The 26,428-nt window shown below is 36.4% G+C and overlaps 5 protein-coding genes across 7 annotated transcripts; 2 read left to right on the top strand and 3 right to left on the bottom strand.

Moving 5' to 3' along the window:
- Positions 1–1,590: 1,590 nt before the first annotated feature.
- On the bottom strand, positions 1,591–10,300 carry LOC106357143 (histone-lysine N-methyltransferase, H3 lysine-9 specific SUVH7-like). Its single transcript, XM_022704023.2, has 2 exons — positions 5,928–10,300; positions 1,591–5,775 (listed from the first exon to the last, which is right to left on the bottom strand). Exons 1-2 carry the CDS (start codon positions 8,203–8,205, stop codon positions 4,322–4,324), a joined length of 3,732 nt encoding a protein of 1,243 aa, XP_022559744.2. The 5' UTR covers positions 8,206–10,300; the 3' UTR covers positions 1,591–4,321.
- Positions 10,301–11,405: 1,105 nt separating this feature from the next.
- LOC125589016 lies at positions 11,406–16,275 on the top strand. Of its 2 annotated transcripts, none has more exons than XM_048761112.1 (2): positions 11,406–12,919; positions 16,002–16,275. In XM_048761112.1, exons 1-2 carry the CDS (start codon positions 12,643–12,645, stop codon positions 16,064–16,066), a joined length of 342 nt encoding a protein of 113 aa, XP_048617069.1. In that variant the 5' UTR covers positions 11,406–12,642; the 3' UTR covers positions 16,067–16,275. The 2 variants fall into 2 exon arrangements, with proteins under 2 accessions (XP_048617069.1, XP_048617068.1); XM_048761111.1 differs by lacking the exon at positions 11,406–12,919 and adding an exon at positions 15,275–15,655.
- LOC125589015 (extensin-like) lies at positions 13,139–14,926 on the bottom strand. 2 transcript variants are annotated; one of them, XM_048761110.1, is made up of 4 exons: positions 14,676–14,926; positions 14,332–14,579; positions 14,057–14,112; positions 13,139–13,471 (listed from the first exon to the last, which is right to left on the bottom strand). In XM_048761110.1, exons 1-3 carry the CDS (start codon positions 14,924–14,926, stop codon positions 14,096–14,098), a joined length of 516 nt encoding a protein of 171 aa, XP_048617067.1. In that variant the 3' UTR covers positions 13,139–13,471; positions 14,057–14,095. The 2 variants fall into 2 exon arrangements, 1 of the variants encoding a protein (XP_048617067.1); XR_007325213.1 differs by lacking the exon at positions 14,332–14,579 and having other exon boundaries at positions 14,676–14,888.
- Positions 16,276–18,730: 2,455 nt separating the features above from the next.
- On the top strand, positions 18,731–19,858 carry LOC125589014. The gene is made up of 2 exons (XM_048761109.1): positions 18,731–19,019; positions 19,589–19,858. Exons 1-2 carry the CDS (start codon positions 18,915–18,917, stop codon positions 19,673–19,675), a joined length of 192 nt encoding a protein of 63 aa, XP_048617066.1. The 5' UTR covers positions 18,731–18,914; the 3' UTR covers positions 19,676–19,858.
- Positions 19,859–20,444: 586 nt separating this feature from the next.
- LOC106357141 (protein terminal ear1 homolog) lies at positions 20,445–26,220 on the bottom strand. The gene is made up of 5 exons (XM_013796820.3): positions 25,174–26,220; positions 24,596–25,088; positions 24,206–24,328; positions 23,979–24,120; positions 20,445–23,888 (listed from the first exon to the last, which is right to left on the bottom strand). Exons 1-5 carry the CDS (start codon positions 25,769–25,771, stop codon positions 23,667–23,669), a joined length of 1,578 nt encoding a protein of 525 aa, XP_013652274.2. The 5' UTR covers positions 25,772–26,220; the 3' UTR covers positions 20,445–23,666.
- Between the last annotated feature and the right edge of the window lie 208 nt (positions 26,221–26,428).

The following is a 26,428-nucleotide window of genomic DNA, read 5'->3' as shown; positions in this document are numbered from 1 at the left end:
TTCAACTGCACCACGTGAAAGCTATATACATAACCACTTACTAGAATACTGGTGTTTCCAGAGTTGTAATCAAATTCGAGTTTTTCATCATCACTTTGAGCATATATTGACAGGAGAGAGTAAACGGTAAACCGAGTAACTGGGATTCCATTGGGGCCATCCATTACAATCTGCAAAGTTCTACAAAAACGATTAATAAGATTAACAAGTTTTGTAGATGAATCTACACCAAATAAGGACCACAATGCTGAACACCTGTCACTTTACGAAGTCACTGAGTATGAACATGACAGTTTTAGAGTTTGATAGTCAACATTGTCAGTTTATCAAAACAATTGGTAGTTTGGTACAATTCTATATCCAGAATTATTGCCCTTTATAAAACTCATGGCCATTAAAGCAAACTAAGAAATAAGTTACGAACAAAAAAGAGAGGGTAATAATTAATGAACTAGGGTTCCATCTGTGGCCCCAGACAAAAGTCTTTCACTGTGGTTAGTAATATTTTTTATTTACAAACAAAAATAACTAAAAGGCCTTTTCGAATTATAACAAAATATTATACTACTTTGTTAAAAAAAAATATTATACTAATGTCAAATTAATATTGGTTTATGGGAAATGAACAATAGGTTAGTTTTTTGTTCTATTTTAGTAAATTTAGTATGATTAATTTGTTATGTTAAAAGAGTATGGTTTGTAGCAAAATTTATTGATGGATTCATGCTAATACCCAAATTTATTGCAAAGTTATAGATAACATATATATTTGAGTTCTGTAAGAATGATAATAATTTCTCTTCTTTTTTGGACTGACTAATTTACTAATAACATTCTCTTCTTAAATATACAGAAACTATATCATGTATTGTAAAATATGGCTAAATAAGGAATTAGATATTTACACTTTTGTGACCAATGTGTTTAAATTAAACTACACTCGATGTTCAATTTTAACCAAAAAAAGAAGAACTCAACTTTCACCTCCACCAGAGAATTGATCTACTTGCTTTATTAATAAACACCCCGTCTACAGTAAATCGTATTGTTGAAATTCATTTACGCTCCGACCCTGAGAATTTCTTCTACTCGGACTACGAATATTTAGCCAAATTCCAATTTTATTAGCACAGACTGAGTGTAAAATAGCAATCACGAAGTTTGCATTTGAAAATATTATATTTCTCATATAAATAGAACTTTGTTTTTAGTTTTTCTACTTTTATATCAATTTTAAAATATGTTGATTTGGACCATTTTATAAATAAACCAAAAAGATATACTTGCTATTCAAGCAGCCTTTCAACGTAAATCACGAAAAAAATGATACTATAGCTAGGTTTTATCGGCATGACTTATTTTATTTTTGCGTGAAGAAATAAATAAATATCAATCTGGAAGCAACCATGCAAATAGAATATGTTTAATAATAAATGTTAGTAAAATAGACTTATTGTAAACCTGTTATTCTATACTCTGTTTCATATTAAGTGTCGTTTTAGAAAAAAAATTCCGTTACAAAATAAGTGTCGTTTTCGATTTTCAATGCAAAATTTGTTTTTCTATTGGTTGAAATATGGTTAGGTGTATAGGTAATAGTGTTTTTTTATAGGAAATGTACAAAATTAATTGTTTGTTTAATCCGTGTGCCGAAACAATTTGAAGTATTAATTTGCTGGTAGCTTTTTTAAGTAGAGATATATTTGCTCTTTCTATATCTTTTGAAATCTACATAAGTTAATTTTAGTAATGGGAAACAATTTTAAAAGTATGCAATTGCTAAACATAAAAGAGGTTATATATTGAAGACTAACATAAGAGAGGGAGAGAGAAATAATTCGATATACGTACATCTCTTTTTTCTTTGCTCCGATATATCTCCTTTTCCCCTTGGTCGCAGATTTTTGGTTTTGAAAAGGAAAACAATCTTGAGTTTTCCTGGAAAAAAAACTTTGCATGTCAGCGAGTGAAGCTTGGAAGGAGTAGAAAAAGCAATAGGCTCATAGTAGAAGTAGAAAAGGAGTGAGATCCAAAGAGATTAAGCTAGAACGTTCAAAAAAAATATGAACTAATAATTTATCCAGGAGAAGCGTTGCATGCCCACATCAAATCTGTTCAATACCGAATCAGAGAAAAGATCTTTTTAAAGCATCATCAGAGAAAGAGAATATAAATGATGGAGTAAAGGTTAGTTATCGGGGATTGTTGGATCGTGGAGAAGTGGAAACTGGAAAGTAAACCGTCGGCGAGGTGGAGTGAAAAATATATATTTGATTTTGGTTATGAATTGACACATAATGTGCGACGTATATCCTCTTGTTTTTCATTTATTTTATTTGTTTTGTTACTTTAAGTTTTTTTTAATGATGTGGCAGATTTTGATTAGTGAATCGACTTGCGTTTTAGTATATAAAAGATTGGTATATATATGTTGGGTTTTTGATCATTTTGTTTTCTTTTATATTTAACTAAGAAGTATATATGTAGACTTAATTAGAGAAAGGGCACTTGTGATTTTAAAAGAGTCTCTCCTTAATAAAAATTAAGAAAATAAATAGAAAATAAATGTAAAAGGAAGAGAGAGGACACAATCGATTCTTCTTGCAGGGACTCAAATTTTTCCTAAAGAGACTCTTTTCCACCTGGCAATTTTCTAATGGTTTAATGATTACAAAAATAAATAGAATATAGTTATATAGTTAAACAAGAGTATTATATGTTTATTGATCATTGAAACGAAGAACCAATAAGTAAGAGAGAAGAGAGAGAAAGTAGATCTCAGCGTTGGGTTTGGCGTACGGCCGGTGCGTGAGCGTGCGTGCCGTCGCCGGAGCTCGTTGTCCTTCAGCATAAATTGTCCGGCCTTTGTCTCCTCCCCGTCACCTCCGGCGTCCGCCTTGTCTAAGCTCTGGCCTACCACCATCCGTGGTGTCTCTGTTCTTGGAGTGAAGACGCGGTTGCTTGGAGGTTATGGCGTGGTGAAGACGCTCGTAGTGTGGGTTTTGATTCCGAGAGATGGAGGCTTCCACAGCTCCGTCGCCGCCGGCTTTTGTTTCCGAGAGGTGGTAGTTTCTTCAGCTTCGCCGTCGTCGGCTCTAGTCTCCGGGGGATGAAGGCTACAACAACTTTGCGTCGCCGGCTTTAGGTATTTCGTTGCGGTTCTTAGAGTTTGGGTTTCGATTATGGATCGAGTGGGTCTTGCTTGTCTCTCTAGTGTTAGAGTTTTGGCCTTGTCGGATGAGATTTCGAAGAGCGATGAAGCTCTCCGACGGGTAGACAGAGTTGGAAGAACAGATATGGTTTCGGCGAAGGCTCTGTGGGTTCTGAGCTCCGATGAAATGAAATTGCGGTGATGTGGTTCTGGCGGTGAGTCGTGGTGGGGACGGTCAAGTCGAGGCGGGTGCGACGCGTGTCGTTCTGATGGCATAGATGCTCCCACGTGTCCAGCAGCCAGCTTCCTTGACGTGTAACTCGACCGACGTCGTACGGGTTTTTAATGTTTGGGCCGACGGCCCGGTTAATGGGTCCGTTTGTTGCCTTTTGGCTTTTGGGCCTCTGGCCTTTTGATTATGCAGTTGGGCCTTGGGCCGTATACTCTGGACCTGACCCGTTTTATCAATTAAAAAAACCTATTGTCGGAAAAAAAAGAGTATTATATGTTTTTTTGAGAAACTCAATTACAAATGCACCACTAATGATGCTCTTAGGTCTGATATGGACCTTGTTAGAGCAGGATTATCGGGAGAAGGGAAGAGATTTTTAGTGCGGTTTTTAGGTGGGGGGTCCACAAAGAGGAAAAAATCGGTTACAGGAAAGCCAAAATAAAGATCGATGTTCGATGGGTTTTTGAACTGTTTGCGGGTCCTATTGACACGTGGCAACCCGCGATTGGTTGGTTTTTTAATTTTTTTTTTTTACTCAGACAAAAAAAATAAATAAATAAATAAAAAACCCCATGTGGGGTTTCAGCTTTAATCATGGCCTTATAATGTACGTTTAACTGATAATAAAACCAAAAGGATAATATATAATAAAAATTCTAACTACATAAACTTTGATACTCTATTATATAATATGAGAATTTTCATGATATATAATAGGAGATAAAAAAAATGAAAAAAATAATACAAGTAGAATATGAATTCTTTACAAAAAAAAATTTGGAGGTATAAGTTGAATCATTGTTTAGAAACTTTAACAAGTTTTATTGATGGCAATATTATTGCTTAAAATGTTTAGAAACCCACAATAACCATAACAGGAAAGCTAAAAAAAAAACAACAGAAACAAAGGAAACAAGATATAAAAAAAAGGTTCCAAATCATCCAAAAGAGCCTTGACACTTGACTGAACCACAATGACAAATCTTCTTGCCTTTGAAAATTGTCTTCCCATCTTCTCCAACCTCTTCAGTTCTACAAGACATTCCATAATCATACCTCAGCTCCGTCAGTGGAGGTATATGTTTCATCGCAAAAAACGCAATGCGAACACACGGTTGACGAGAATCTTCATATTCAACAGGCTGCCACATAACATTTGGAGAACAGCTATGGTTCATGAACCGGCTGACATTTCCATACGCTTTCGAGCTGACAACCATTCGCCATCGAAGCTTATAAGCTTCAGGGACTTGGTCCCAACAATCTTCACCCACGAGCTCCGGCTCGTAGTTCCACTTGAACTGGTTGTAAACGCGAGAAGAATCAAACACATATTCGTCATCCTCGTTTACGTCATGTATTCTCTTAGCCATACCAACCAACTGACAAATGAAAGTCCCTGCTCGAATCGGCTCCAACGAACGTAACCCCCAACCGCATTTCTCCGTCTTAAACACTTCAACACGAATTTTCAAACCAGTTTGAGTCACTCTGTTGTGGCAGTCGAGAGGACAAGGACACATATCGCCACACTCATAAACCATTGGCTTACGACAAACTAGAATACGGTTATGGTATGGCAAGTCGCCACCATTCCTTTGGACACAAATGCACGTTGGACCTTCGCATAACTGAACTTGATGACAATCGATGCATGCGGTAGATTGATAGTTCTGAACAATCGTCATACTTGGACACGTCGAAGAGTTGACGTAGCTGAAATCTTGAGGCATCTCCTTGTCATTCTCATCAATTTCATTCACCAATGGGACTGGTAAAGTCTCGGCTCCATATGAAAGATCTTGAAGTATCAAACCTTTTCTTGAATTATCCGTACACTTACTCCAGTTTTTAGATGACTTCCAATTTGCATAACCAGCAGGTTGGTCCGGTTTTCTCAGCAATTTGAACTTGAACTCTTTGAACCCGGATTTTCCTTTAGCTTCCCATGAATCTGACACAATGTAAAGGCCATCATATATGTAAATATTTTTACCCTTGTTGTTGGGATCTTCTTCACCTCTTATCACTCTAACTTCATTTCCTTTCAGTTTACTTTCCTTCAACGCAGAGTTTCCTCCTCGAAGTTCCTGATCACCAATTTTACCACCATGTCCAGTATAAATTAAAGTTTGAGTGTCTTCTGTTTCGTCATCGTAGTGTCCTGAAGTTACCACACTTGTAGCTAAAGGACCTTCTGTTGCACCGTCTTTGATAGTTAGATAGTCAATACCGGCAACCATCAGCATGTGTAGCCCAACTAAGGACATCTCTCCCCAAAAGTAAAATATGTCACCCACATTTACTCCAGGAATCGAGCCGATTCTTTTCTTCCTATTAGTCCTAACACCCAAATTCTTACAGTTAGCGAGAGCGGTTTGAAGTAGGGGTCCTGAAATTATGGAAGTCATAAACAATTTAGTAAGATTTTTTTATAAAAAACATATATTAATTTGAGACATTTTTCTATGTAAAATTTTAAAAAAGAAATTGGGGTTTCTCAACAAATATTTCATTTTGCTATGCCCAGGATTGTAAATATACCTTTAAAGCACTTTAGCTGGCATAGCCGACGCCTCACCGCATCAAACCGCATCAGAACTGAATCAGCTACCTCTTTGTTTCCTGTTTCTCTCTCTGCTTCGCTTATCCCCGTGTCAAAACTTGGGCAAGACGTAACCACTTTGCTGTTGGAATCATAAGGTTTCGGCTTTTTTATGGCCATCTTTGAGTTCTTTGAACCCCTTGGCCGACCACGTTTTCTTTTGATTGCACCAGAACTAGGACCATCAGCAGCAGCAATGGAGTCTTTGTTGGTTTCATATGGTACAATGGCTTGAAGCGATGAGACCATTAGAGGAGTAGCAGGGGTGTTGTTAATACTATTATCAACAGTTTGAAGCAGGGTGATCTCCAGAGTAGGAAGAAGTGGTTCTGCTTGGTGGGTTTCACCATCAATGGTTGGAAGGGATGGGACTTCGAGAGTAGGAGGAGGGGTGTTGTTAATATTATTATCAACAGTTTGAGGCAAGGTGATCTCCAGAGTAGGAAAAGGTGGTTCTTCCTTGTGGGTTTCACCATCAATGGTTGGAAGGGGTGAGACTTCAAGAGTAGGAGGAGGGGTGTTGTTAATATTATTATCAACAGTTTGAGGCAAGGTGATCTCCAGAGTAGGAAGAGGTGGTTCTGCTTTGTCGGTTTCACCATCAATGGTTGGAAGGGGTGAGACTTCGAGAGTAGGAGGAGGGGTTTTGTTAATATTATTATCAACAGTTTGAGGCAAGGTGATCTCCAGAGTAGGAAGAGGTGGTTCTTCCTTGTGGGTTTCACCATCAATGGTTGGAAGGGGTGGGACTTCGAGAGTAGGAGGAGGGGTGTTGTTAATATTATTATCAACAGTTTGAGGCAAGGTGATCTCCAGAGTAGGAAGAGGTGGTTCTGCTTTGTCGGTTTCACCATCAATGGTTGGAAGGGGTGGGACTTCTAGAGTAGGAGGAGGGGTGTTGTTAATATTATTATCAACAGTTTGAGGCAAGGTGATCTCCAGAGTAGGAAGAGGTGGTTCTGCTTTGTCGGTTTCACCATCAATGGTTGGAAGGGGTGGGACTTCGAGAGTAGGAGGAGGGGTGTTGTTAATATTATTATCAACAGTTTGAGGCAAGGTGATCTCCAGAGTAGGAAGAGGTGGTTCTGCTTTGTCGGTTTCACCATCAATGGTTGGAAGGGGTGGGACTTCTAGAGTAGGAGGAGGGGTGTTGTTAATATTATTATCAACAGTTTGAGGCAAGGTGATCTCCAGAGGAGGAAGAGGTGGTTCTGCTTTGTCGGTTTCACCATCAATGGTTGGAAGGGGTGAGACTTCTAGAGTAGGAGGAGGGGTGTTGTTAATATTATTATCAACAGTTTGAGGCAAGGTGATCTCCAGAGTAGGAAGAGGTGGTTCTGCTTTGTGGGTTTCACCATCAGTGGTTGGAAGGGGTGGGACTTCTAGAGGAGGAGGAGGGGTGTTGTTAATATTATTATCAACAGTTTGAGGCAAGGTGATCTCCAGAGTAGGAAGAGGTGGTTCTGCTTTGTGGGTTTCACCATCAGTGGTTGGAAGGGGTGAGACTTCTAGAGGAGGAGGAGGGTTAATATTATTATCAACAGTTTGAGGCAAGGTGATCTCCAGAGTAGGAAGAGGTGGTTCTGCTTTGTGGGTTTCACCATCAGTGGTTGGAAGGGGTGGGACTTCTAGAGTAGGAGGAGGTGTTTTTGGGTTATGGTTTTCATCATCAACAGTTTGAAGCAGGGGGATCTCCAGAGTAGGAAGAGGTGGTTCTGCTTTGTGGGTTTCACCATCAATGGTTGGAAGGGATGGGACTTCTAGAGGAGGAGGAGGTGTTTTTGGGTTATGGTTTTCATCATCAACAGTTTGAAGAGGTCCGACCTCTAGAGTAGAGGGAGATGTTATGTTGTAGGTTTGATCATCAAGGGTTCGAAGCGGTGAGTCTATTAGAGGATAAAATGTTGTTGGGTTGTAGGTTTCATCGAAGATGGCTTCATCGATTATGGTTTGAAAGGATGAGACTGTTGAAGGAAGATATGGTGTTGTGTAGTAGGTTTCATCATCAAAGAATCGAAACGGTGAGACCATTAGAGAAGTTGGTGGTGATGATATGTTTTCAATGGGATTGTTATCATCGTCAGATTCAACACTCCAACTTCTAAGCCCTTTAGTCTTAGATGGACTCATGTCGAATGCAAAAAGAAAATCTTGTCGCTGTGGATAAAAAAAAAAGAATAATATAAAGTTAATAACCATCAATCTAATATAAAACATAGCAAGAATTAAACAAAAAAAATCTATTAAAGACTGTCATACGTAATAATTCTTTTAAAAAAGAAAAATAAAATAAGCTCTATGTCGCGTTTTACGAAGCTTGAGAACCTTGTCAAAGGTTGTCTATACTCAAGACTATCATATGAATTAACAGTCCACTAATTCACTTTCGTAAGATATAATAATATATACATATACAGATATACTTCCACAAAATATATATTAATCCTCTAAAACGCAAAACATTTTTTTTACTATGGTTTATCGACCCTTCAAATTATAATTAAGCATATATACTTTTAATTATATTACGATAAAGACACCGACATTTCTCAAATTTTATCTATTAAGACAGAAAATGATAAAAATCATTCATGAAAACATTTTTTTTCCTCATCCCCTCAACTTTACAAAGAAATATATATATAAACAAAGAGTAGATAGAAAGAAAAAGAAAGAGTAGATAGAACTTGATGAAAATCTATATGCAGTGATGTAGTAGAGTATTCATTAACCCAAATTTATATGCTTAAACCCTAGGGTTGCCACATAATGAATACTTTATTATTTTCTTCGTATGCTTTATAGTCACGAATAAAAAATGATTAGAAATGATAAGTAGGGTAAAGAAAAACAGAAAAGGTGAGTGAGAGATGTTTGCTATTTATTAAACCACATAACGATTTATTCAGATCTGAATTGTGGTGAAGTCGCTGTAATAAAAATAGTTTTTTTTTCACCTTCTTATTTTCAGTTTTGAAGATTATAAAATTTAAAACAACAGCACATACAACCAGAATATTTTTTTAATCAAATTTATTATAACAAATTAACCAGGGATATAACTAAAATAGATCATTATATCATAATCTACAAAAATATGTGTGTATATATAAGTATATAATATCAGTTACATTCTGTATCAACAAAAACATTAAAAAAAGAGAGAAAGAATAATTAAGTCTCACTCTAATAAACATAAACATGCTTATGAAAGAAGTTCAACGCCAACTAAATATTAAGTAAGAATAGCAAAACAATAAATTAACACGTACATTTGAATTGCAAGAACTAAGAACGATAAGTGCTTCAAAAGACAAGAAGAAGAAATAGAGGAAAGTAGAACAAAAAACAGAAAAGAAAATTACTGACAAAATATGGTTGAAGTAGCCGAATACAATGATCCTTTGATATTTGGAAGTGAAGAAGAATATAATGAGAGTGTCTCTATTTATAAGGATTTCAGCATGATGTGTTGATGTCTAAAAAACAAATAAGGGCCTTTAGATCATGTTTGATTCATCTCCACCTTACAAATTTTAGCCATAAAATCCCGTAGATTTATTTCATTTTATTAATTGTATCTAACAGTTGTCATTCATATTTTTACCAGTTTTGACTCAAAAAAATAATTGACCTAGACATAAAAAATCTTTTCTTTCCAATTTAAAAATAAATAAATTTCAACATATCTATATACAGTTTAGTCAAGATTTGAAATTTGAATGGTTTGGATAAGCACTCCCAAAAAAAATCATATATTTTTTTTTAATTTTTTTTTTTTTTGATTATCTGGAGGTTTCGGGAACAAGGCCCATAATCTTCAGGCCCGAGATCCACCAGGCACTGATACCTTGAGGACAAAGTCCATGGCGTAAAGTATCCCTCTCAAAGTGGATCGAACCCCAGGAGCGCAATAGCACCAAGGCATTGAACTACCACATCCGTAGTGAATATTTGAATTGTGTTTATTAACATTTATGAAAAAAAAAATTGTTATTATTCATTTTCAATTTGTTGCAGTTCTTGGGTTTATTATCCTAACACAGACGTTTATGGGTTTGTACTAATTAGCATTATACGTATTCTCTACTCTAATAATACAACCCATTCAGTTGTGATTCCTTGCTCTTCGTTCTTTGAGCATCGTTTCTTAAAGAACAACTTTACACAAACACTACACATTTTCTACGGACATGTACGTGTTTGAGTTTTCTACGGACATGTACGTGTTTGAGTTTTGTCTCAAAATAATGTAAGTGTTAAGAGATAGTGAAATCTTATGAGGTTAGGTATAGACAAAAAGACAAAAATAGCATTAAATCAAGTTTTTATTCCCAAACTAGCACTCAAGGTCAAAAGTCACAAAAATAGCACTTAATGTTTTATCAAAAGTCACAAACTTAGGGTTTAGAGTTAAAGGGTGGGGTTTAGGATTTAGGGTTTAGGGTTTAGGGTTTAGGGTTTAGGGTTTAGAGTTTAAATTTTAGGGTTTAGGGTTTAGAGTTTAGGGTTTAGGGTTTAGGGTTTAGAGTTTAAGGTTTAGAGTTGAGAAATGAGGTTTTGGGGATAAGATTTCAAATTTTGAAAAATAAAAAAATTAAAATTTTCAAAGGATAAACTTAGAAATGTGCTATTTTGGTCATTTTAGTTTTTGAGTGCTATTTTTGTGATATAAACTTAGAAAGGTGTTATTTTGGAGATTTGCCCTTACGTATACCATAAGATTTGCAACAAAATTTCAACCATGTCAGATGTATTTTAATAATTACGAGAGAATAAAATGGATATTAACCTGCCAAAAGCTCGCCAACAATTTATTCTCTTTTTGTTGATAAGGCAACACAGTCTGACAGAAACAAAACAAACATGATGAAGATACAGTGCAACAAATTATGCTAGTAAGTAATCTTGATGATGTCAAATCAATTAGATTAATCATACTCTAGAAGAAGTGTAACTAGTACATGATAAATATAACTAATTGATAGAAAACAAAAAAAATCTTACTCGTTGTCAATAAGTAAGTGCAAAAGCTAGTCTAAAATTTTGGAATGCACTCGCTTGAAAGATTATACATAATACATTGCTATACAGAATGCAAACTCATGTTTTATACGTCATGTATATAGTATAGTAGTTGAGACTCAAACCGAATTGTATTACCAGCCAACTTACAGCAGTTATAGCATTCGAAAAATTTCTTGGTATACATGCCCTTAGCTAACTTTGGATACCTAACTCATGATTGAAATCCGAGCTCATTCCATATATGATTATTAGTTGCAGTTAATTGTTGATAATCCTATGCTCATATCTGCAAAACTCATAAATACTAGAACATTTTGCGAGCCAGATATAGATATATCAATGAAAAAAAAATAGAAGGATAGGTTTAAGAGGTAAGCAATTGTGTTATATATATGAAGCAATAATATCAAGCATAAATTAACTCCCTGTGGAGGGTCAAAAACCGTGCCATTATCATAACCGATAACGTAAACCTTTTCACGAATAGGGAGAGTATCATCCCAAGACGAGTCCTCAGCCTCCAGTAAACACATGACCACCAGAATCATTTCAGTAGATAAACACTGCAAAGTACAAAACCTTTGTGTTATAAATGAGATACTGCCGAGTGAACTTCTGAAATTCTGTTATTGGGATCTAGAGTTGTAACGTTTGTGGAGGGTTGAAGCAGCAGATGGTTTGGTTAGACTTGGCGGGGAGGACTGAATTCAATCTCAGTTTAGGGTTTACTTGTATCACCATTAAGTGAATTGAAGGGGAAACAAATTTTATACAATTAAATGAAAAGCCTCCTAAACCTTAGAAACCATGAGCGCATGTGCGCAGCGGTTCCTGCAGCATCTATCTGTGCAATTCTTTCTTGGCGTTCTACCCCAGTTCATATTTATCCCAATGAAACGAGCCACCAGCCACTTCAGTCATATCAAGAGCTTCATTCATTAGAAACTTATCAAATAAGTTTCCACTTAAAGATACATACAAGTGATTCTCTTAGACATTGCAAGGCGCCAAGAAGATCTAGAATCGTATCAATCTTTGGTCAAGAAAATAAGAGAGCTATATCATGTTTTAATATGTCTTGTCATCCAAATTATACTAATCTCATTAGCTTAACGCCATAAGATTAGAAATAAATATATATTTTACTTTCTGGCACTAGAGAATTCTCGACCTTCAATAGTACATAAGATGATAGTCATTTACCATATCCTAGAAAAGTACATTGTCACTGAAAAGGTGACGACTACATTAGTGTTATGCATTTTTCCTAATACCTTTAAAACAACATATGAAGCCCACAATCAATCAGTTAAGTAAACTATAAATTGGAAATTTGTGCGAAAAATATCTCATCTAGTCATCTTTAAGAATAAAAGTACAACTGTTCTACTAAACTACTCAAAGCACCCACTAAGATATTCAACAACAATGATATGTTAATTAGTGCTTTTCTATCAAGTTGTTTCTTCTCTATTAAGTAAATAATATAATACCATCAAAAATCACTGCACACGCTCACTAAAATTGTAAAAGCCATCAGCTCGGAGATTCCTTCGAAAAAAGGTTTGCTATTGTCTACCAAAGTCCTTAATTCGAACAGAGAGGTTCATTTGACGATCATAGGCGATGAATACGGTGGGGGAAAGATATTTGGGAACGGTGGAGATGGCTGAGGCTCCGTACATGACGGCGAAAACGTCAGTGTGGTGGGACATAGAGAATTGTCAAATCCCAAGGGGGTTTGATGCTCATGGAATAGCTCAGAATATTTGTTCGGCGCTTATGAAGATGAACTACTTTAGTCCAGTCTCAATCTACGCATATGGGGATGTGAATGGTATCCCTCCGACCATCCAGCATGCCCTTAGTTCCACTGGAATCGTGCTCAACCATGTCCCAGCCGGTAATATACATTTAAAACCCTTAACTTATTCCTGTTTCTTATGTTTAATGCTATTTATGTATCTTGATCTGCTGATGTTTGAATCATGTTATTGTGGTAAGTTTGGAGAAAACCTTAGTAGTATGATAATTTCTCTCCAATTTATTCTGGTAAGTTTGGAGAAAATATTTTATATTTGTGTATATTTTGTTATGTAACTTAATATTTTATATTTGTGTATATTTATAAAAACAAATTTCAATTATACAAAGTCTCTAACTTGTACATATATGATAATGAGAAATCTAAGTATTTCACAATAAGAAAATATACACAAATATAATTGTGACACCCGTCACCTCCTATACGGAGGACAGCGTGTCACCCCCGACGCGTCATCATACAACAATGTGATACCCGTCTCCCTGACACTAAGGACGACGGGCCACCAACAATATCCCGTAATATAAAAGCCCATAAACCCGACAACTCTCACCCATGCCCAAATAAAATCCGAAAGAAAAGTCCAGTAGCACCAAGTCCGTCCAAATATCACATACTTGTTTGTCTCACCTGAAAAGGGGAAGAGTGAGAGGTGAGCGACAGGAGAATCGCTCAGTGAGGTATGGGATGCCACCCCGAAGTCCATGGACCCGGACATAGCACTCCGAATAAATATAATTTAATTCTAATGCATGTCAAACACAGTACCTAAAGTACTCAAGCAACAAACAATGGTCCTAGCGAGGTGCACACTCGCCGCCCTCTAACAGGCCAAAAACACTACCGAAAAGGTGCTCGGTTCATACACACACCGAAAAAGTGATCGGTAACACACGCCCGTAGACGATTTATCGACACTTCCAGTCTACGGCTCAACCGGTCGACTAAAGTTGGCCGTGACCTCCATACAATCCGGCATACAGAAGTCCGTCTCTGTATCCGTCTCCAAACAAAAACAATCCTAGCTAAGAATTTACATTAAGTGAAACAATCAATGTTAAATCCTCTAACCCCCTAGTTCCGGTTTATGCAAAGAACCTAAAACTAAACAAGCAATGATAGACTCGATTTCACACAGACGGAACACATTAGAAATAAACTATATTTATTCGAGATCCTAAGCCGTGTAAGAGAAATTCGGGAATAGACCCTCACCTTAGCAATAGAAAAGTGTTGTCTATGAACTCCAGCTGCTCAAATAGACTCCATATCTGAAATCAGATCGAAATTCTGAGTCAGAACGCCTTTCGAACGGTCGAAAACGGAACTGGTCAAGGTTTTCGGAAAAGTCAACCCGCTGGTCAAAGTCAACCCGGTCAAGCTTTGACCAGAAATCGATTTGACTAAACCGACCGGTTTACCCTAATCGAACCAAAATCAATTTAAACCGGCTAACCGATCGGTTAACCGAGTCAACCGAGTTGACTCACTGAGTTGACTCGGCCGAGTTGACCGAGTCGCCGGCGAGTCACCGGTGTCGGTCACCGGCGGCGACGGCGGTATTCCGGCAGCGGGGGACGGTGGTCCGGCGGTGGCGACGTTTTTCGGCGGCGGTGCGTGTACCTCACGCGCGCGCAGAGGCGAAACTTCCGGAGGCGCGTGCGGCTTCGTCCGGGCTCCGATTGAGGCGTGGTTGGTGTCTACGGCTTCGTCTCGACGAGAGGAACATGATGGTGGTCTTGAATGCACGAGATGATCAATGGTTATGAAGTTATAGGCGATTTACTAAACGGAAACGAAACTGAGCTTAAGGAATGCGGTTTCCGGCGATTACCTAGGGTGTTTATCGGTGGTGGCAAGCTGAACGTGGTCACGGCGCACGGTTGCTCCGGCGACGAGCTCAGGTGAGCTTTCTCTCTTCTTCTCCTTCTTCTCTCTCTCTTTCTCTCTCTCTCTCTCTTTCTCAAGGTTTAAAGAAGATGGAGATGGTGGGGAAGAAGGTGGAGATGGTGGAAAAGAAGCTGTGTAAGTGGTGGCCTGGTGGGGTTGGAGAAAGAAGTGGAGATGGTGGGAGTGGTGGGTCATTACAATAATCTCCAAAAAAGTATTCCTTGACGCATGCCTCACGATGGTTATTCAAATTTTAATTTTGAATTAAATCCGCTGAGAGTGTTTTGGTTACATTTTGATTGATCATAGCGCTTTCTTTTAATGTTTGTTTGATGTGTGTGGATGTTCTTCCAGGAGTACAAGATGCGAGTGATAAGAAGATTTTGGTGGACATGTTGTTTTGGGCGGTGGACAATCCTCCACCCGCAACTTTTATGCTGATCTCTGGATATAGAGACTTTTCCAATGATCTTCACCAATTAAGGATGAGACGGTACAATATTCTCTTGGCACAGCCTCAAAAAGGGTCACCGCTGCTAGTTCATGCTGCAAGGACACTATGGCTTTGGACAAGTCTATCAGCTGGAGAAAGCCCTCTCACACAAAGCGGAAGCTCACAACTTGTTGCAAAATGAGACAACTCACCCTTATTCTCGTAGACTGGTACCTTCACCTGTTCGACAGCCTAACCCTAATGTTGATCCTCCTAGACCGGGTCCTTTTCCTGTTCGACGGCCTAACCCTGACCCTTCTGGGAGTAGTGGAAATAGGATCCCAAATCAAGCTCAGAATAATAGTCCCAATGCTGCTAGGCAATGTACTTGTAGTAGGTGGCCACGCTGTGGTAATGCTTTCTTTGATCTTCCCCCGGAGAATCTCTTCCTAACACTCTTCTTCTGTATGTTATTTCTGATTTTGATCAAGGTAAGCTTTTCGAGGTTTTTTTTACATTCTTAATGATTTTTTTATATATTGGATTTTTCAGTTTAGATTAGCTTCTAGGTTGTTATTAGCTTTTCCTATCAACAATTGTAGACTAGTGTTGATGTGACCAAATTAATTTGTATAGCTGCTTGCTTTGACGTCACACTTTGGATCGTTGTTATCCATCATAGTTTATTTTTCCATGCCTGCTTTATTCACTGATAACTCCTATAGAATATGATGATTTAGCTGTCTGGTATACGCTTAACGGATTGGGTAGTTGCTTGAATTTCTATGTATGCATTATTTGATTTTTTTAATCCTAATTTTGGTCTCTCTAATTTAGGTCCCACTCCCACTATCTTGAAGATGGTTCTCTTGGAGTTGCTGATTATGGAAGATTTTACGTAATCGACAAGGGAACTCAAGTGACTATGGCCTCGAGTTCTTGATTGGCATGTATGTAGATTATGCCAATGACCTTTATCTCAATGTTGCGCAGGATTTTGATTCAGAGATCTTTTTTTTGAAGTGTGTTTCCAAAAATATGGTGGAAAAACAATATGTGTGTGACTCTGTGTATGTATGTGTGTATGCCTCAGCATATATGTGTTTGCGTTCTGCAAGTGGTTGGGAATAACCCACAGAGAAAATAGAAACGACATCAAACGATAGAACAAGAAAAAAAAAGATCAAGCAGAACAAAAAGATTTTAAGATGGCATACATGAAACAATACGAGTCCACTCAAAGAAGAGAGCATCTGTAATCTGCAGTTACAGTTTTCTTGCGACATTTATCCTCATATAGGAAAGATGATGAAAGCGTTCCAAAAAAAAAAGAAGGAAAGATGATGAATACCATTTGTTTTATAAATTGAAGACAAGACATCCTCTCCTCACATTCAATACAAATAACAACAGTTATCATTGGTCCTTTCAAGCACTGATGGCAAATTGCACCTGTTACTTGTGGTTGTGGAGCTGGTGGCCGTGAACGACTAACACAATTCATGTGGACATTTTCTTAACTGTGTTAATCTCTCCTTTTCCGTGAAATTTTTGAGGAAAGAAAAGGAAATTTTATCTCTTTTTTTTTCTGACGTCAAGAAAAAATTATATAGGAACAAGTAGGATTGGACAAAATATCATCTGAAATTGGAGAAATCAATTGAACCTGATTAGAAAAAATTGTATCGAATCTGAACTGAAACTCATAAATTCTTAAACAGGTCCAAAAGTTTAGTAGAGTTCAATTTGAAATGAAATATTGTAGTTACCCGATATATCTAAATCATAATTATATATTTAAATATATTAGTTTTTGGGAAAATTTGGAGAAGTACTCTTACTTGAGATTTTATTTTGAAAATTACACCATTATATAAGTTTTTTGAAAAATACACTTTCGTATATATGAATTTACTAAATTGTCCATTATGAATATTCAATATTATTATCAATTTTATGCATTATATTTTATTTAATATTAAAATTAACAGTTTCAACAAGAATAAGTTTTTTAAGATAAAAAATATCTACAATATCTACACAATATCTTTTTTACTATATCTAAATATTTTATTTTATTTTGAAAAAAAAAAGTAACAAGTGAACCTCGTCGATCTCCTCTTCTTCTTTTTGATACTTTGTTCTCCATTTTTCAAAAACATTTTTTCTCTTTTCTTTTTGTGCTACAAACATTTTTCTTTTTCTAGTTTCATCTTTATTCTCCTTCTCATTGAGAGGTTTGTTAATTTTTCACTCATCCCTTTAGTGTAATTCAATTTCGTAAAAGGTGATTTGGTTTTTCTTCTTCGTGATTTCACCCAGCATATGTTTACATTCTTCTTTTTTGAAGAAACATATATGTTTACGTTCTCCATTTGAGATCTTATAAATGATATTGTTTTTGTTTAATTTTTAGAGGACTTTAGTGAAACCCTTTCCTATTTTAGGCTAGTCACTTCTCTTTAGGAGATCCTGACTTCTTTTGGTCTCTTTAACAATTTGTTTATCCATGTTCTTATGCTGAAAGATCTGCTCTCCTTTCCAAATTCTCCTAGTGTATCCACTTAGAGACACTGTCAAAACTTGATTCAAATATCAGATTCAATCGATGCATACACTCTAATGTTTCATGACAAACATTAATTTGGGAATGAGACAAAGAGTTAACGTGAAACAATGGTTTTGGAATATATAATTCTAGCAATTAAGAGATAAAACTTTTGACCGTAATCTTTTGGTTGGTTGCTTTAGCTCGTGCTCGGTGAATATATAAAAAGAATCGTAGATTCAGTTCCAAAGATATCCCGAATTTCCACTTTTAGTCCTCCGTACTTCAATGATGATAACTCACTACGACATAATGTGTTAGGCGTTGTGCTCTCTGTTCTTGAACAAATGAAGGATGATAACTTATGTTTCAGGTTTCAAATTATTCTGAAATATTAGTCCATAATAAACATACGTTTTCTTTAGCTTTTAAAAATTTGCACGAGAAATTAAAAATAAAACATATTGATATATATGTCTATTTGAATTTATCTCACACATATTATCTTAAACATATGGAATTATAATATTATTTATTTATCATTATTAATTTCAGATTTATATTGTAATTACTGAAATTCTAATCTGGTTAAAAATGTCTTTTCACATTTAATAAAGTGTAGTTTTCAAAAAAAAAAAAGTATAATTTTCAAATTTGATACTATTAATAGAGTATTTTCCAAATTATCCTTTAGTTTTTAAAGATGAATATTTAAAAATATACAAAATCTCTAAAAATCCAAAATACTTGAAAGTATCTGAATATTCGGAAAAATTGGAAATACCTGCAATATATATTATTTCTCTACATAAATATCTAAATTGAACCAGTTTTCATGTTAATTTTACATATTTATTTATGCTTTATTCAAATGTAAATGTTGTATATTATTTTTATATTCGGGTTTGGAAGATTTTAAAGTATATTTAGAATTTTAAAATATTAAACATGATTTAGCATAATGACACGTAGCATTTCGTGTAAGACGATACAATCTACGGTGGTAACACAGTAGTTAGGTGTATCTTTCTGCACTGTATCCTTACCCCGTAAACACCATCCATCCAACAACAACATCCCTGGGCCGATCTGCGAATCTCCTTCTCAAACGACGCAGCCGAGAAAGAAAGAAAAAAAGAAACACAGCGCAAGGAGGGAGGAGCTTACGAAGAAAGAGGAGAAGACAAGCGGAGAGTATAAAAATGGTGAAGGTGTTGACATACTTTGGGATGACATTGGCTGCTTTCGCCTTCTGGCAATCCATGGACAAAGTTCACGTCTGGATCGCTCTTCATCAAGACGAGAAGGTTTCTTTCTCTTCCTCGCTCCTCCTGTGAAATTTCAAACATTTTTTCGTCAACTGTATGAATCTCATATCGAATTATTTTAGATGAAGGGCGAAACCTAGGCTATCGATTTTGATTTAATCATCCCCAGATTCAGTGATATTTTGTCGATATACTATGATTGGGGAATGTTGGATTTTGTAGAAACATTAGATATCTAGCGTTTATGCTTTTTCGGACATCAGATTAGACTTTTGACATTCGTCATGTAACATGTAATGAATAGAAGCTAAGCTTAGCTTGTGTTTGGTTTATGTGGGTTTTTTTTTTTTTTTTTTTTTTTTTTTTTGCTGTGGAAGCAAAAGTAGAGATTGGGATTGCAATTGATTAAGTAGTGATGAGGAGAGTATATGAAAAACAGCTCACTGAGATGTGAGTTGTGTAGGGATTACTGATTGAGGAGCTAAACTCTCACCATTTTGCACTTGATGAAGTTGTATTTAAGGGATCTGTAACAGCACAGGCACTCTATTTGTTTTTATTCAAGTATTAGTGATAAAGGAATCTGATAACAATGTGTTTATGTGCAGCAAGAAAGAATGGAGAAAGAAGCGGAGGTAAAGCGGGTTAGAGCAGAGCTGCTGCGGAAAGCTAGAGAGGAGGATCCTCTTGCCTGATCATCATCTTCTTCTTCTTCAGTCATGTTTTTTTATTTCTATAATCAAAATTCACTTCTCTCATGACATTATTTTTTCACCGTTGTGGACCAAAATGGAGTTTGCATAAAACGACAGTACCATATATGCTTTTGAATGTGGGATGATCATGAATAATAACTTCCTCTTTGTTGGTCTTCTCAACTTATGAAATACTAGTGCACAAGTACCAGCATCTTGCTCTACTTTTGTCTGTCCACGACATTGTATCATGGATTCTTGTGTTCTTGCACAAGTCTAAGAAGGTTACAGATGTCAGATCCAGTTTCTGATTCGGTTTGGCTAACTAAGTACATTATTTTTCTTACCGTCACTGTTAGAATATTTCCGAATAACTCGATGCGTCAAGTTTCAACTGGAATAAAGAATTGAACAGGAAGGGGTTTTTCAGTTTTTGATTTTTAGTATTTTCTTCGTGGTTTTACCTGTGTCAATGGCATTTGCCAGGGTCTTCTTTTGTGATAACACAGAAGACATCATTAGTAAATGACCTTATCATTAGGTGACAGTAAGCAAAATAAAATTTTAAAACAGGGAACCAATGCCCAGATTCCAGAAAGCTCAAATGGTGTTTAAAACCATATCCAATGGTGCATGATTTTAAAGAAATACATCAAATATTAGGGAAACTTTGTCTAATGATGCATCATTTTGAAAAAAAATACGCCCTGTTCCTGAAAGTAAGATTTTCTAGAGTATGCACGATTATTAAGAATTTAATAAATGTTTATAATTTAATTTATTTTTTACTTTATTATACACTTTCCAATAACTTTCCACCAATGAAATTTAATCAATTCAAATATTCTCAATTAATGTTCCTCAAAAGTATAAAAAAGTACCTTAACAATATAGAAAATCTATCTTTGTGGAACAAGAAAAAAATCTAAAACATCTTACTTTCAGGAACGGAGGTAGTATAAGGATATGAATAATATCTTCTCGAATTTGGGATAATATTATTCACAACCTCATTTTTAAAATTAATTCTTAAATTCTTATATAATTTTATTTTATATCTAAAAGCTTAAATATTTGTATTTTATACTTTATTGAAATTAATAATATTTTCATTAATACAATTATAAATTCATAAATCATTGTCTACTTTTGAGAAACTAAATTTATATATAAATTAAAGATTTAGTTAAATAATTTTTTTGGTTATAAAATAAGTATCGTTTGCGACTTTCAATGCAAAATTTATTAATTTTATTCAACAATTTGTTTTATTGGTTGAAATATAGTTAGGTGTATAGGTAATTTTGTTTTTAGATAGAAAATATACAAAATTAATTGTTTCTTTAATCTAAGTGCACAAATCTGAAACGATATTTAGAACGAAACGAAAAGATTAATAAGTATTAACAATAAAATATATTTGAATTTTTTATTTTAAAGAAGAAATAAAAACAACCATTAAAGCAAAACTCAAACTCATTAAAATTTTATGACAATCATTGGAAATGTCTTCTGTCTTAATTATCTAACTCTAAAATCTCAAAACCAGAATAAATCCAAACCAAAAATTGAATGCAGTGTTTTAAATTTCTAACAAGAAATTGAAAAATATTAAGCAATTAATTTATTGACTAGAGATCATACAAAATTAGTAAATACGCAAAACATCATTTCCTCAATAAAGATTGAAAAAAGGCAAGTGACAACAAGATATATGAAAAGAAAGATAAAACGTGAAAAGTGACCGTACGTTTTCGGTTGATGCAGGTATTAATGCGTATATAACTTATGTAGAGTCCATTTATAGGAAAACTGTATTTATATGATTATGTGGGTAACGACGCTATATGATTATGTGGGTAGCCAGCTTTTTTTCGTTAAACAACTTCAAACCCATAGTTTGTATACAGTCGAGATCAAGAAAGACAGAAAAATATCTAGAAAATGAATTTACTTTTGCACAACCTTAATTTAGACGACAAAGGTTCCTTCTTGCATGACACACAACCTCAATTATATCTCCTCAGAATTGTTTTTTCGAAATGTTAAATCTTCTCTTCTAAAAAAGTTGCCATACACTTCAAGGAGAAAAAAATATAATAGCATGAGGATATGTAGAATCGTTCTTGGTTTTTCAACATTCAAATATTTAAATGAATAAGAAAAAAATAAGGAAGATTCTCATTTAAAAAACATATTTGAAAACAATTAACTGATTAGAGTATCATTCATATAGTTTTAGTGTGCAATCGTATGGTCATTATAGAGTAAATGTTTACTTCCAACTTTTTGTTATTCCAAATCCCACTGAAAAAATACCTATCAAATGGAATACTATTTTCACCTATTTACTCTTGTTACTATTTAAAAAGGGAAAAACACACGCACAAATTTGTTCTTAGTTTAATTAAAATAAAATAATTTACTCTACTTTTTTTTTTTTTTTTCTTCCGGCTGTTTCCCACTTTTTTTTACTTTACTCTCACTAATACCGATCAAACCCTTAACCAAAATTTCTAATAATTAATAATAATATACTATAATATTGTAATTAATTTTTAAAAAATAATTATAACTAACAGACAAATCTCATATGACAAAAAAATAAATCTCTCACGTTCTTTCATCTCTCATCACTTTTACATGTTTTATATTTATAATTTTAAATAATACTGAATTAAGGTTTTCTACAACCAGCTCTCTCTCTCTCTCTTCTCTCCTTAATATCTTTCAGAGAGAGAGTTGAGTTCTCGTTTATATCGCCGGTTCTTCTCCGGCTTCCTTTTGCCCATGGTTTGGGAATCCTTTCCAGCATTGGTGGCGCCCTTCGCATCGTTTGGCTGGCTATCGACTCTGGCGTCTCACCTTCTTCTATGGTAAAGGCGGCCGGCTTTTTACTCTGACTTCGACCCTTCTTCTCCGGGTGTTGTTCAGCTTTCCCCGAAATTTTCCCGGTTTCGTTTGATCTACGCCTCCTCTCTGTTCAATCGATTCTTGGTCCATCCTCCGATGTCTCTTTCCTCCCCTTGGTGTGGTTGTTTCATCTTCAATCTTACTTATATCTACAAAGGTGTTTGGGCTTGTTTGTAGGAAAATCGGAGGTTGTTGGATTGATTGTGTTTCAATTGAACCCTTTCTATGAAGCGTAGATCTGTTTGACGTTTATGTCTTCTCTCGGTTGATGTTCATTGTCTTTGGATATGCTCTCGATTCCGGTCGATTGATGCTCTCCGATAAACAAAGTATTGATGTTGAAGGCTTAGGCGTTGTGGCTTAAGGTTTCTCCATCTTCCATTAAAGTGGTCGTCGGAGTTCTTTGGACGGGTTCCTGTTTCCGGTATGTTTCGGTGGATCGCCGATTATACTTCCGGCGGTGGCTTCCAGTCGGTGAAGACGGAGGAGGCTTTGGTTGACATGTGTCCCTCGGTACTTTCGTTTTCAACACGTCGCCAGGTCTCGTCATCGGTTCTTCTTTTGGACTCTTTCGTCTCTCGGACTTCTATGTTGTTACCGTTAGGCTTTTGTTTGCATGCCCTTTCGTTGGGCCTCTCTTGCATTAATGTTTATTGTTAATAAAATACAAGTTGACCAAAAAAAAATAAGGTTTTCTATATTTATAATTTAATTATAATAATACTAAAACTCTGAATGAAAATGGCCTTATATTTCATTTAAAAAAGGCTTAACTTCTTATAATAAAGTGTTTTTATATTGATAATTTAATTACAATACTAAATTATAATAACATAATCGATATTTTGATAAACCTTGCTTGATAGGCATAATGTCAATGCTCTAAACGAAGTTTACACATAAAACATCCAAAAGAAAGAAGTCGTTCGAAAAAAAAAGACAGAAGAAAAGTGGAGAGAGAGAGAGAGGAGATGAAAAGACATCCATACAGCTACATATTTATAGATCGCCGCCTAAAAGCCGAAACCATCATTAAATCTTCACTACTGTTTCGCCTTCGTCATCCGAAACGCCGCCGTCAACCATCACTTCTCTCAATCGAAGACGAACAAGATGTGACAGTTTCGTCACGAGAGGGACAGCTATCTTCCACTGGTCTGGTCCCGGGGTCAACAACAATGGCGATGGGCTCCGTCAGCAACCGCCCGTCACGCGCCGGGGAGAAAATCACCGGCTTGTACTCCATTTCTACTTTTGCCAGCTTTAAGTGCTTAAAGTGTTCCTTCAACGACTCGAGACCCTTTACCATATCACAAAAGAAAAAAAAACTACATATATTAATTATATAACTCTAATGTAATATACCAAAAGACTTAAACCATTTTTGTACCTGGACTCGAGCATAAGTGACCTCACAGATCTTATTCGACTGGAAAAGTCTCCAGTGATTATTGTGAAAGGCCTTGTAAAGTCTCCACACAGCTTCAGGTGTTGTCATGTTCACAAACCCATATCCCACATTGCATTTGTTGCTAATAATCAACAAAAACGCAATTAGGAATTAGCCACTAATTTACTCTTTTAAAAATATAAAACTACGGTTGTTATTATTATTACCCGAAGTCAATTGGGAGGTAGACAAAGTCGTAAGACGACATGGGCATCTGGTTCCCTTCGCTGACGATCTCTTCGTTACAGTCATTGCAATGTGCGTCCAGCATATTCAAAAGCAGCTTCTGGCTGCACATAGGAAACAACCATATTATATAAAAAAATTGACTAATCGATGATAATAGCAAACTCCATGGGCCCTAAGTATACAAAAATAGAAACACATGCACATAAGATCAAGACTATATCCGGAGGGTGTTGTTGACTTTCGTCAAAGCACCAAATAAAAACAGAAACAAAGCATATCCTCGTTTTTGGACACTATTGTCCGAGCACATGCCCATCGCTATCACAAAGTATACATGAAAAAAAGACGCATATTATATGCTTACTTACGTGTACTTGTTCGGGATGTTTTTTATCATCACGGTGGTACGACCGTCTCTAGACTCGGCAATGGCGTCTTCGCTTATGATGAAGCGAGTATCGACGATACTATTCTTCTTCGACGTATGCATCTTAGACCGCTTCTTGTTTTGCTCGTACCGGTCAGTATCACCGGAAGAGAAGCTGGGGTTGACCGGTTTTCCCTTAACCGGGCCTCGTCTTCTTAACTGACTCGCCGGAGATGGAACTTGACGACGGAAATGCGGCGGTGGCGGTGGCGGTGGATGGTGAATGTTGGAAAGGAAGCTTTTGTTGAAGCGTGAGGCGAGGATGAGCTTTTTGTTAAACCCACCGGGACGGCTAAACTGGACGATGATCGGTTTCCCGTTGATTGATTTTCCGTCCATCTCACGGCGAGCTAACGCTGCATCTCTGACGTCGTAAAACTCAACGAATCTCTGTTCTCTTTTAAACGGCGTCTCTCTTGACTCCTTCACTTCCCCTGCGAGAATATATGTAATCAACGAACAAAGGGAGTGTGTTTTTATTACACAACACTCTAACAAGTCGAGAGCTTTGTCTTTTACCGTAAGCCTCGAAAATCTGACGGAGAGCTGCGGAAGAGACGGTGGGTTCCAAGTTCATAATCACAAGCGACCCTTGGTTGTTCCCCTCGGGAACCGCCCTGAAATGTGGAAACACGAAATGGGCCCACACGGTTCTACCCGAGACGAGCCCACGCGCCGCCGTGTAGCCACGTCCGAAACGGACCTGTTGCTGATGCATGTGGCGCTCGCGTATCTCCCTAAGCGCTCTTTGCGAGTTTCTCAGATCGTAGAAGTGAACGGTCACGATACCTTCGTGCGCTCTCTCCATTTGGACGCCACGCACCTCGCCGAACACCTCCAGGTCCCGACGAATCGATGACTCGCTGACGTCAGCGGGGACTGGTAACAGCACTAGGGTTCTTGTCGGTATAGACAACGACGGAAGAAGGTGAGGAGGAGCGGGAGGGAGAGGTCCGGCGAGACAAGAGAAGAAACGAGGGTAAGGCGGCGGTGGAGGAGGAGGAGGAAGAGGGAGGTAGATTCTTGTCGGGATAAAGAAAGGAACTGGGTTTAGGTTCGCCGGTAAGAACATCGGAGCTGTTGGGTTTAGGTGTCCAGGGTAACCGGTTTCAGACATGGCGGTTTTTAACGGGAAGGAAAGTGAAGAGTTTTAAGGAACTGGTGTTTCCGGTGATGTACGTTTATAGTGATGGGCGTTTGATCTTCCTCAGTGATCGTACTCTCTCTCTCTTTATTTTGTTTGCAAGGGGGAGGAGGTGCAAAAAGTGGAGTTTTCAGTTTTGTTTTATTCTACAGAAATGTTTTATTATTTATTTTCATTTTTTTTATAACTAAAGTCAAGGTTCTTTAATCTGATGGCTATAGTTTACTGTATACTCACGATTTGTCCCTTTTGCCCTTGTCGAGGATGTCATTACAATGGATGATGGGTGGTTTGGTTGGTATTTCCATGATTCTTTGAGCGGTTTGGCAGAAAATGGATAACATTGTAAACAGAGACGGTAAAAAGATGGTGATGTGGTGTTATCATTTATCAAATAAAACTCTTTGGCATTTATTTTTTATTTATCAAATAAATATATATAATTAAAAATCAAATATGTTTGCGGTAAAAATTTAGGATATTTCTAGCCAAAAATAATTTTAAATTTACGTATAATAATCAATTTAAGAAAAAAATATACTTTCAACTTCTCTGAAATAGAGAAAATATGAAAATTTTAAATTTTCTCACTAACTTAGACTATAGACTATAGTTTATATTATCCAATAA

The sequence above is a fragment of the Brassica napus genome, chromosome C6 (assembly GCF_020379485.1).
Source record: "Brassica napus cultivar Da-Ae chromosome C6, Da-Ae, whole genome shotgun sequence".
NCBI lineage: Eukaryota > Viridiplantae > Streptophyta > Magnoliopsida > Brassicales > Brassicaceae > Brassica > Brassica napus.
The sequence above is the reverse complement of the archived record's forward strand: the minus strand, read 5'-3'. Positions and strand labels throughout refer to the sequence as shown.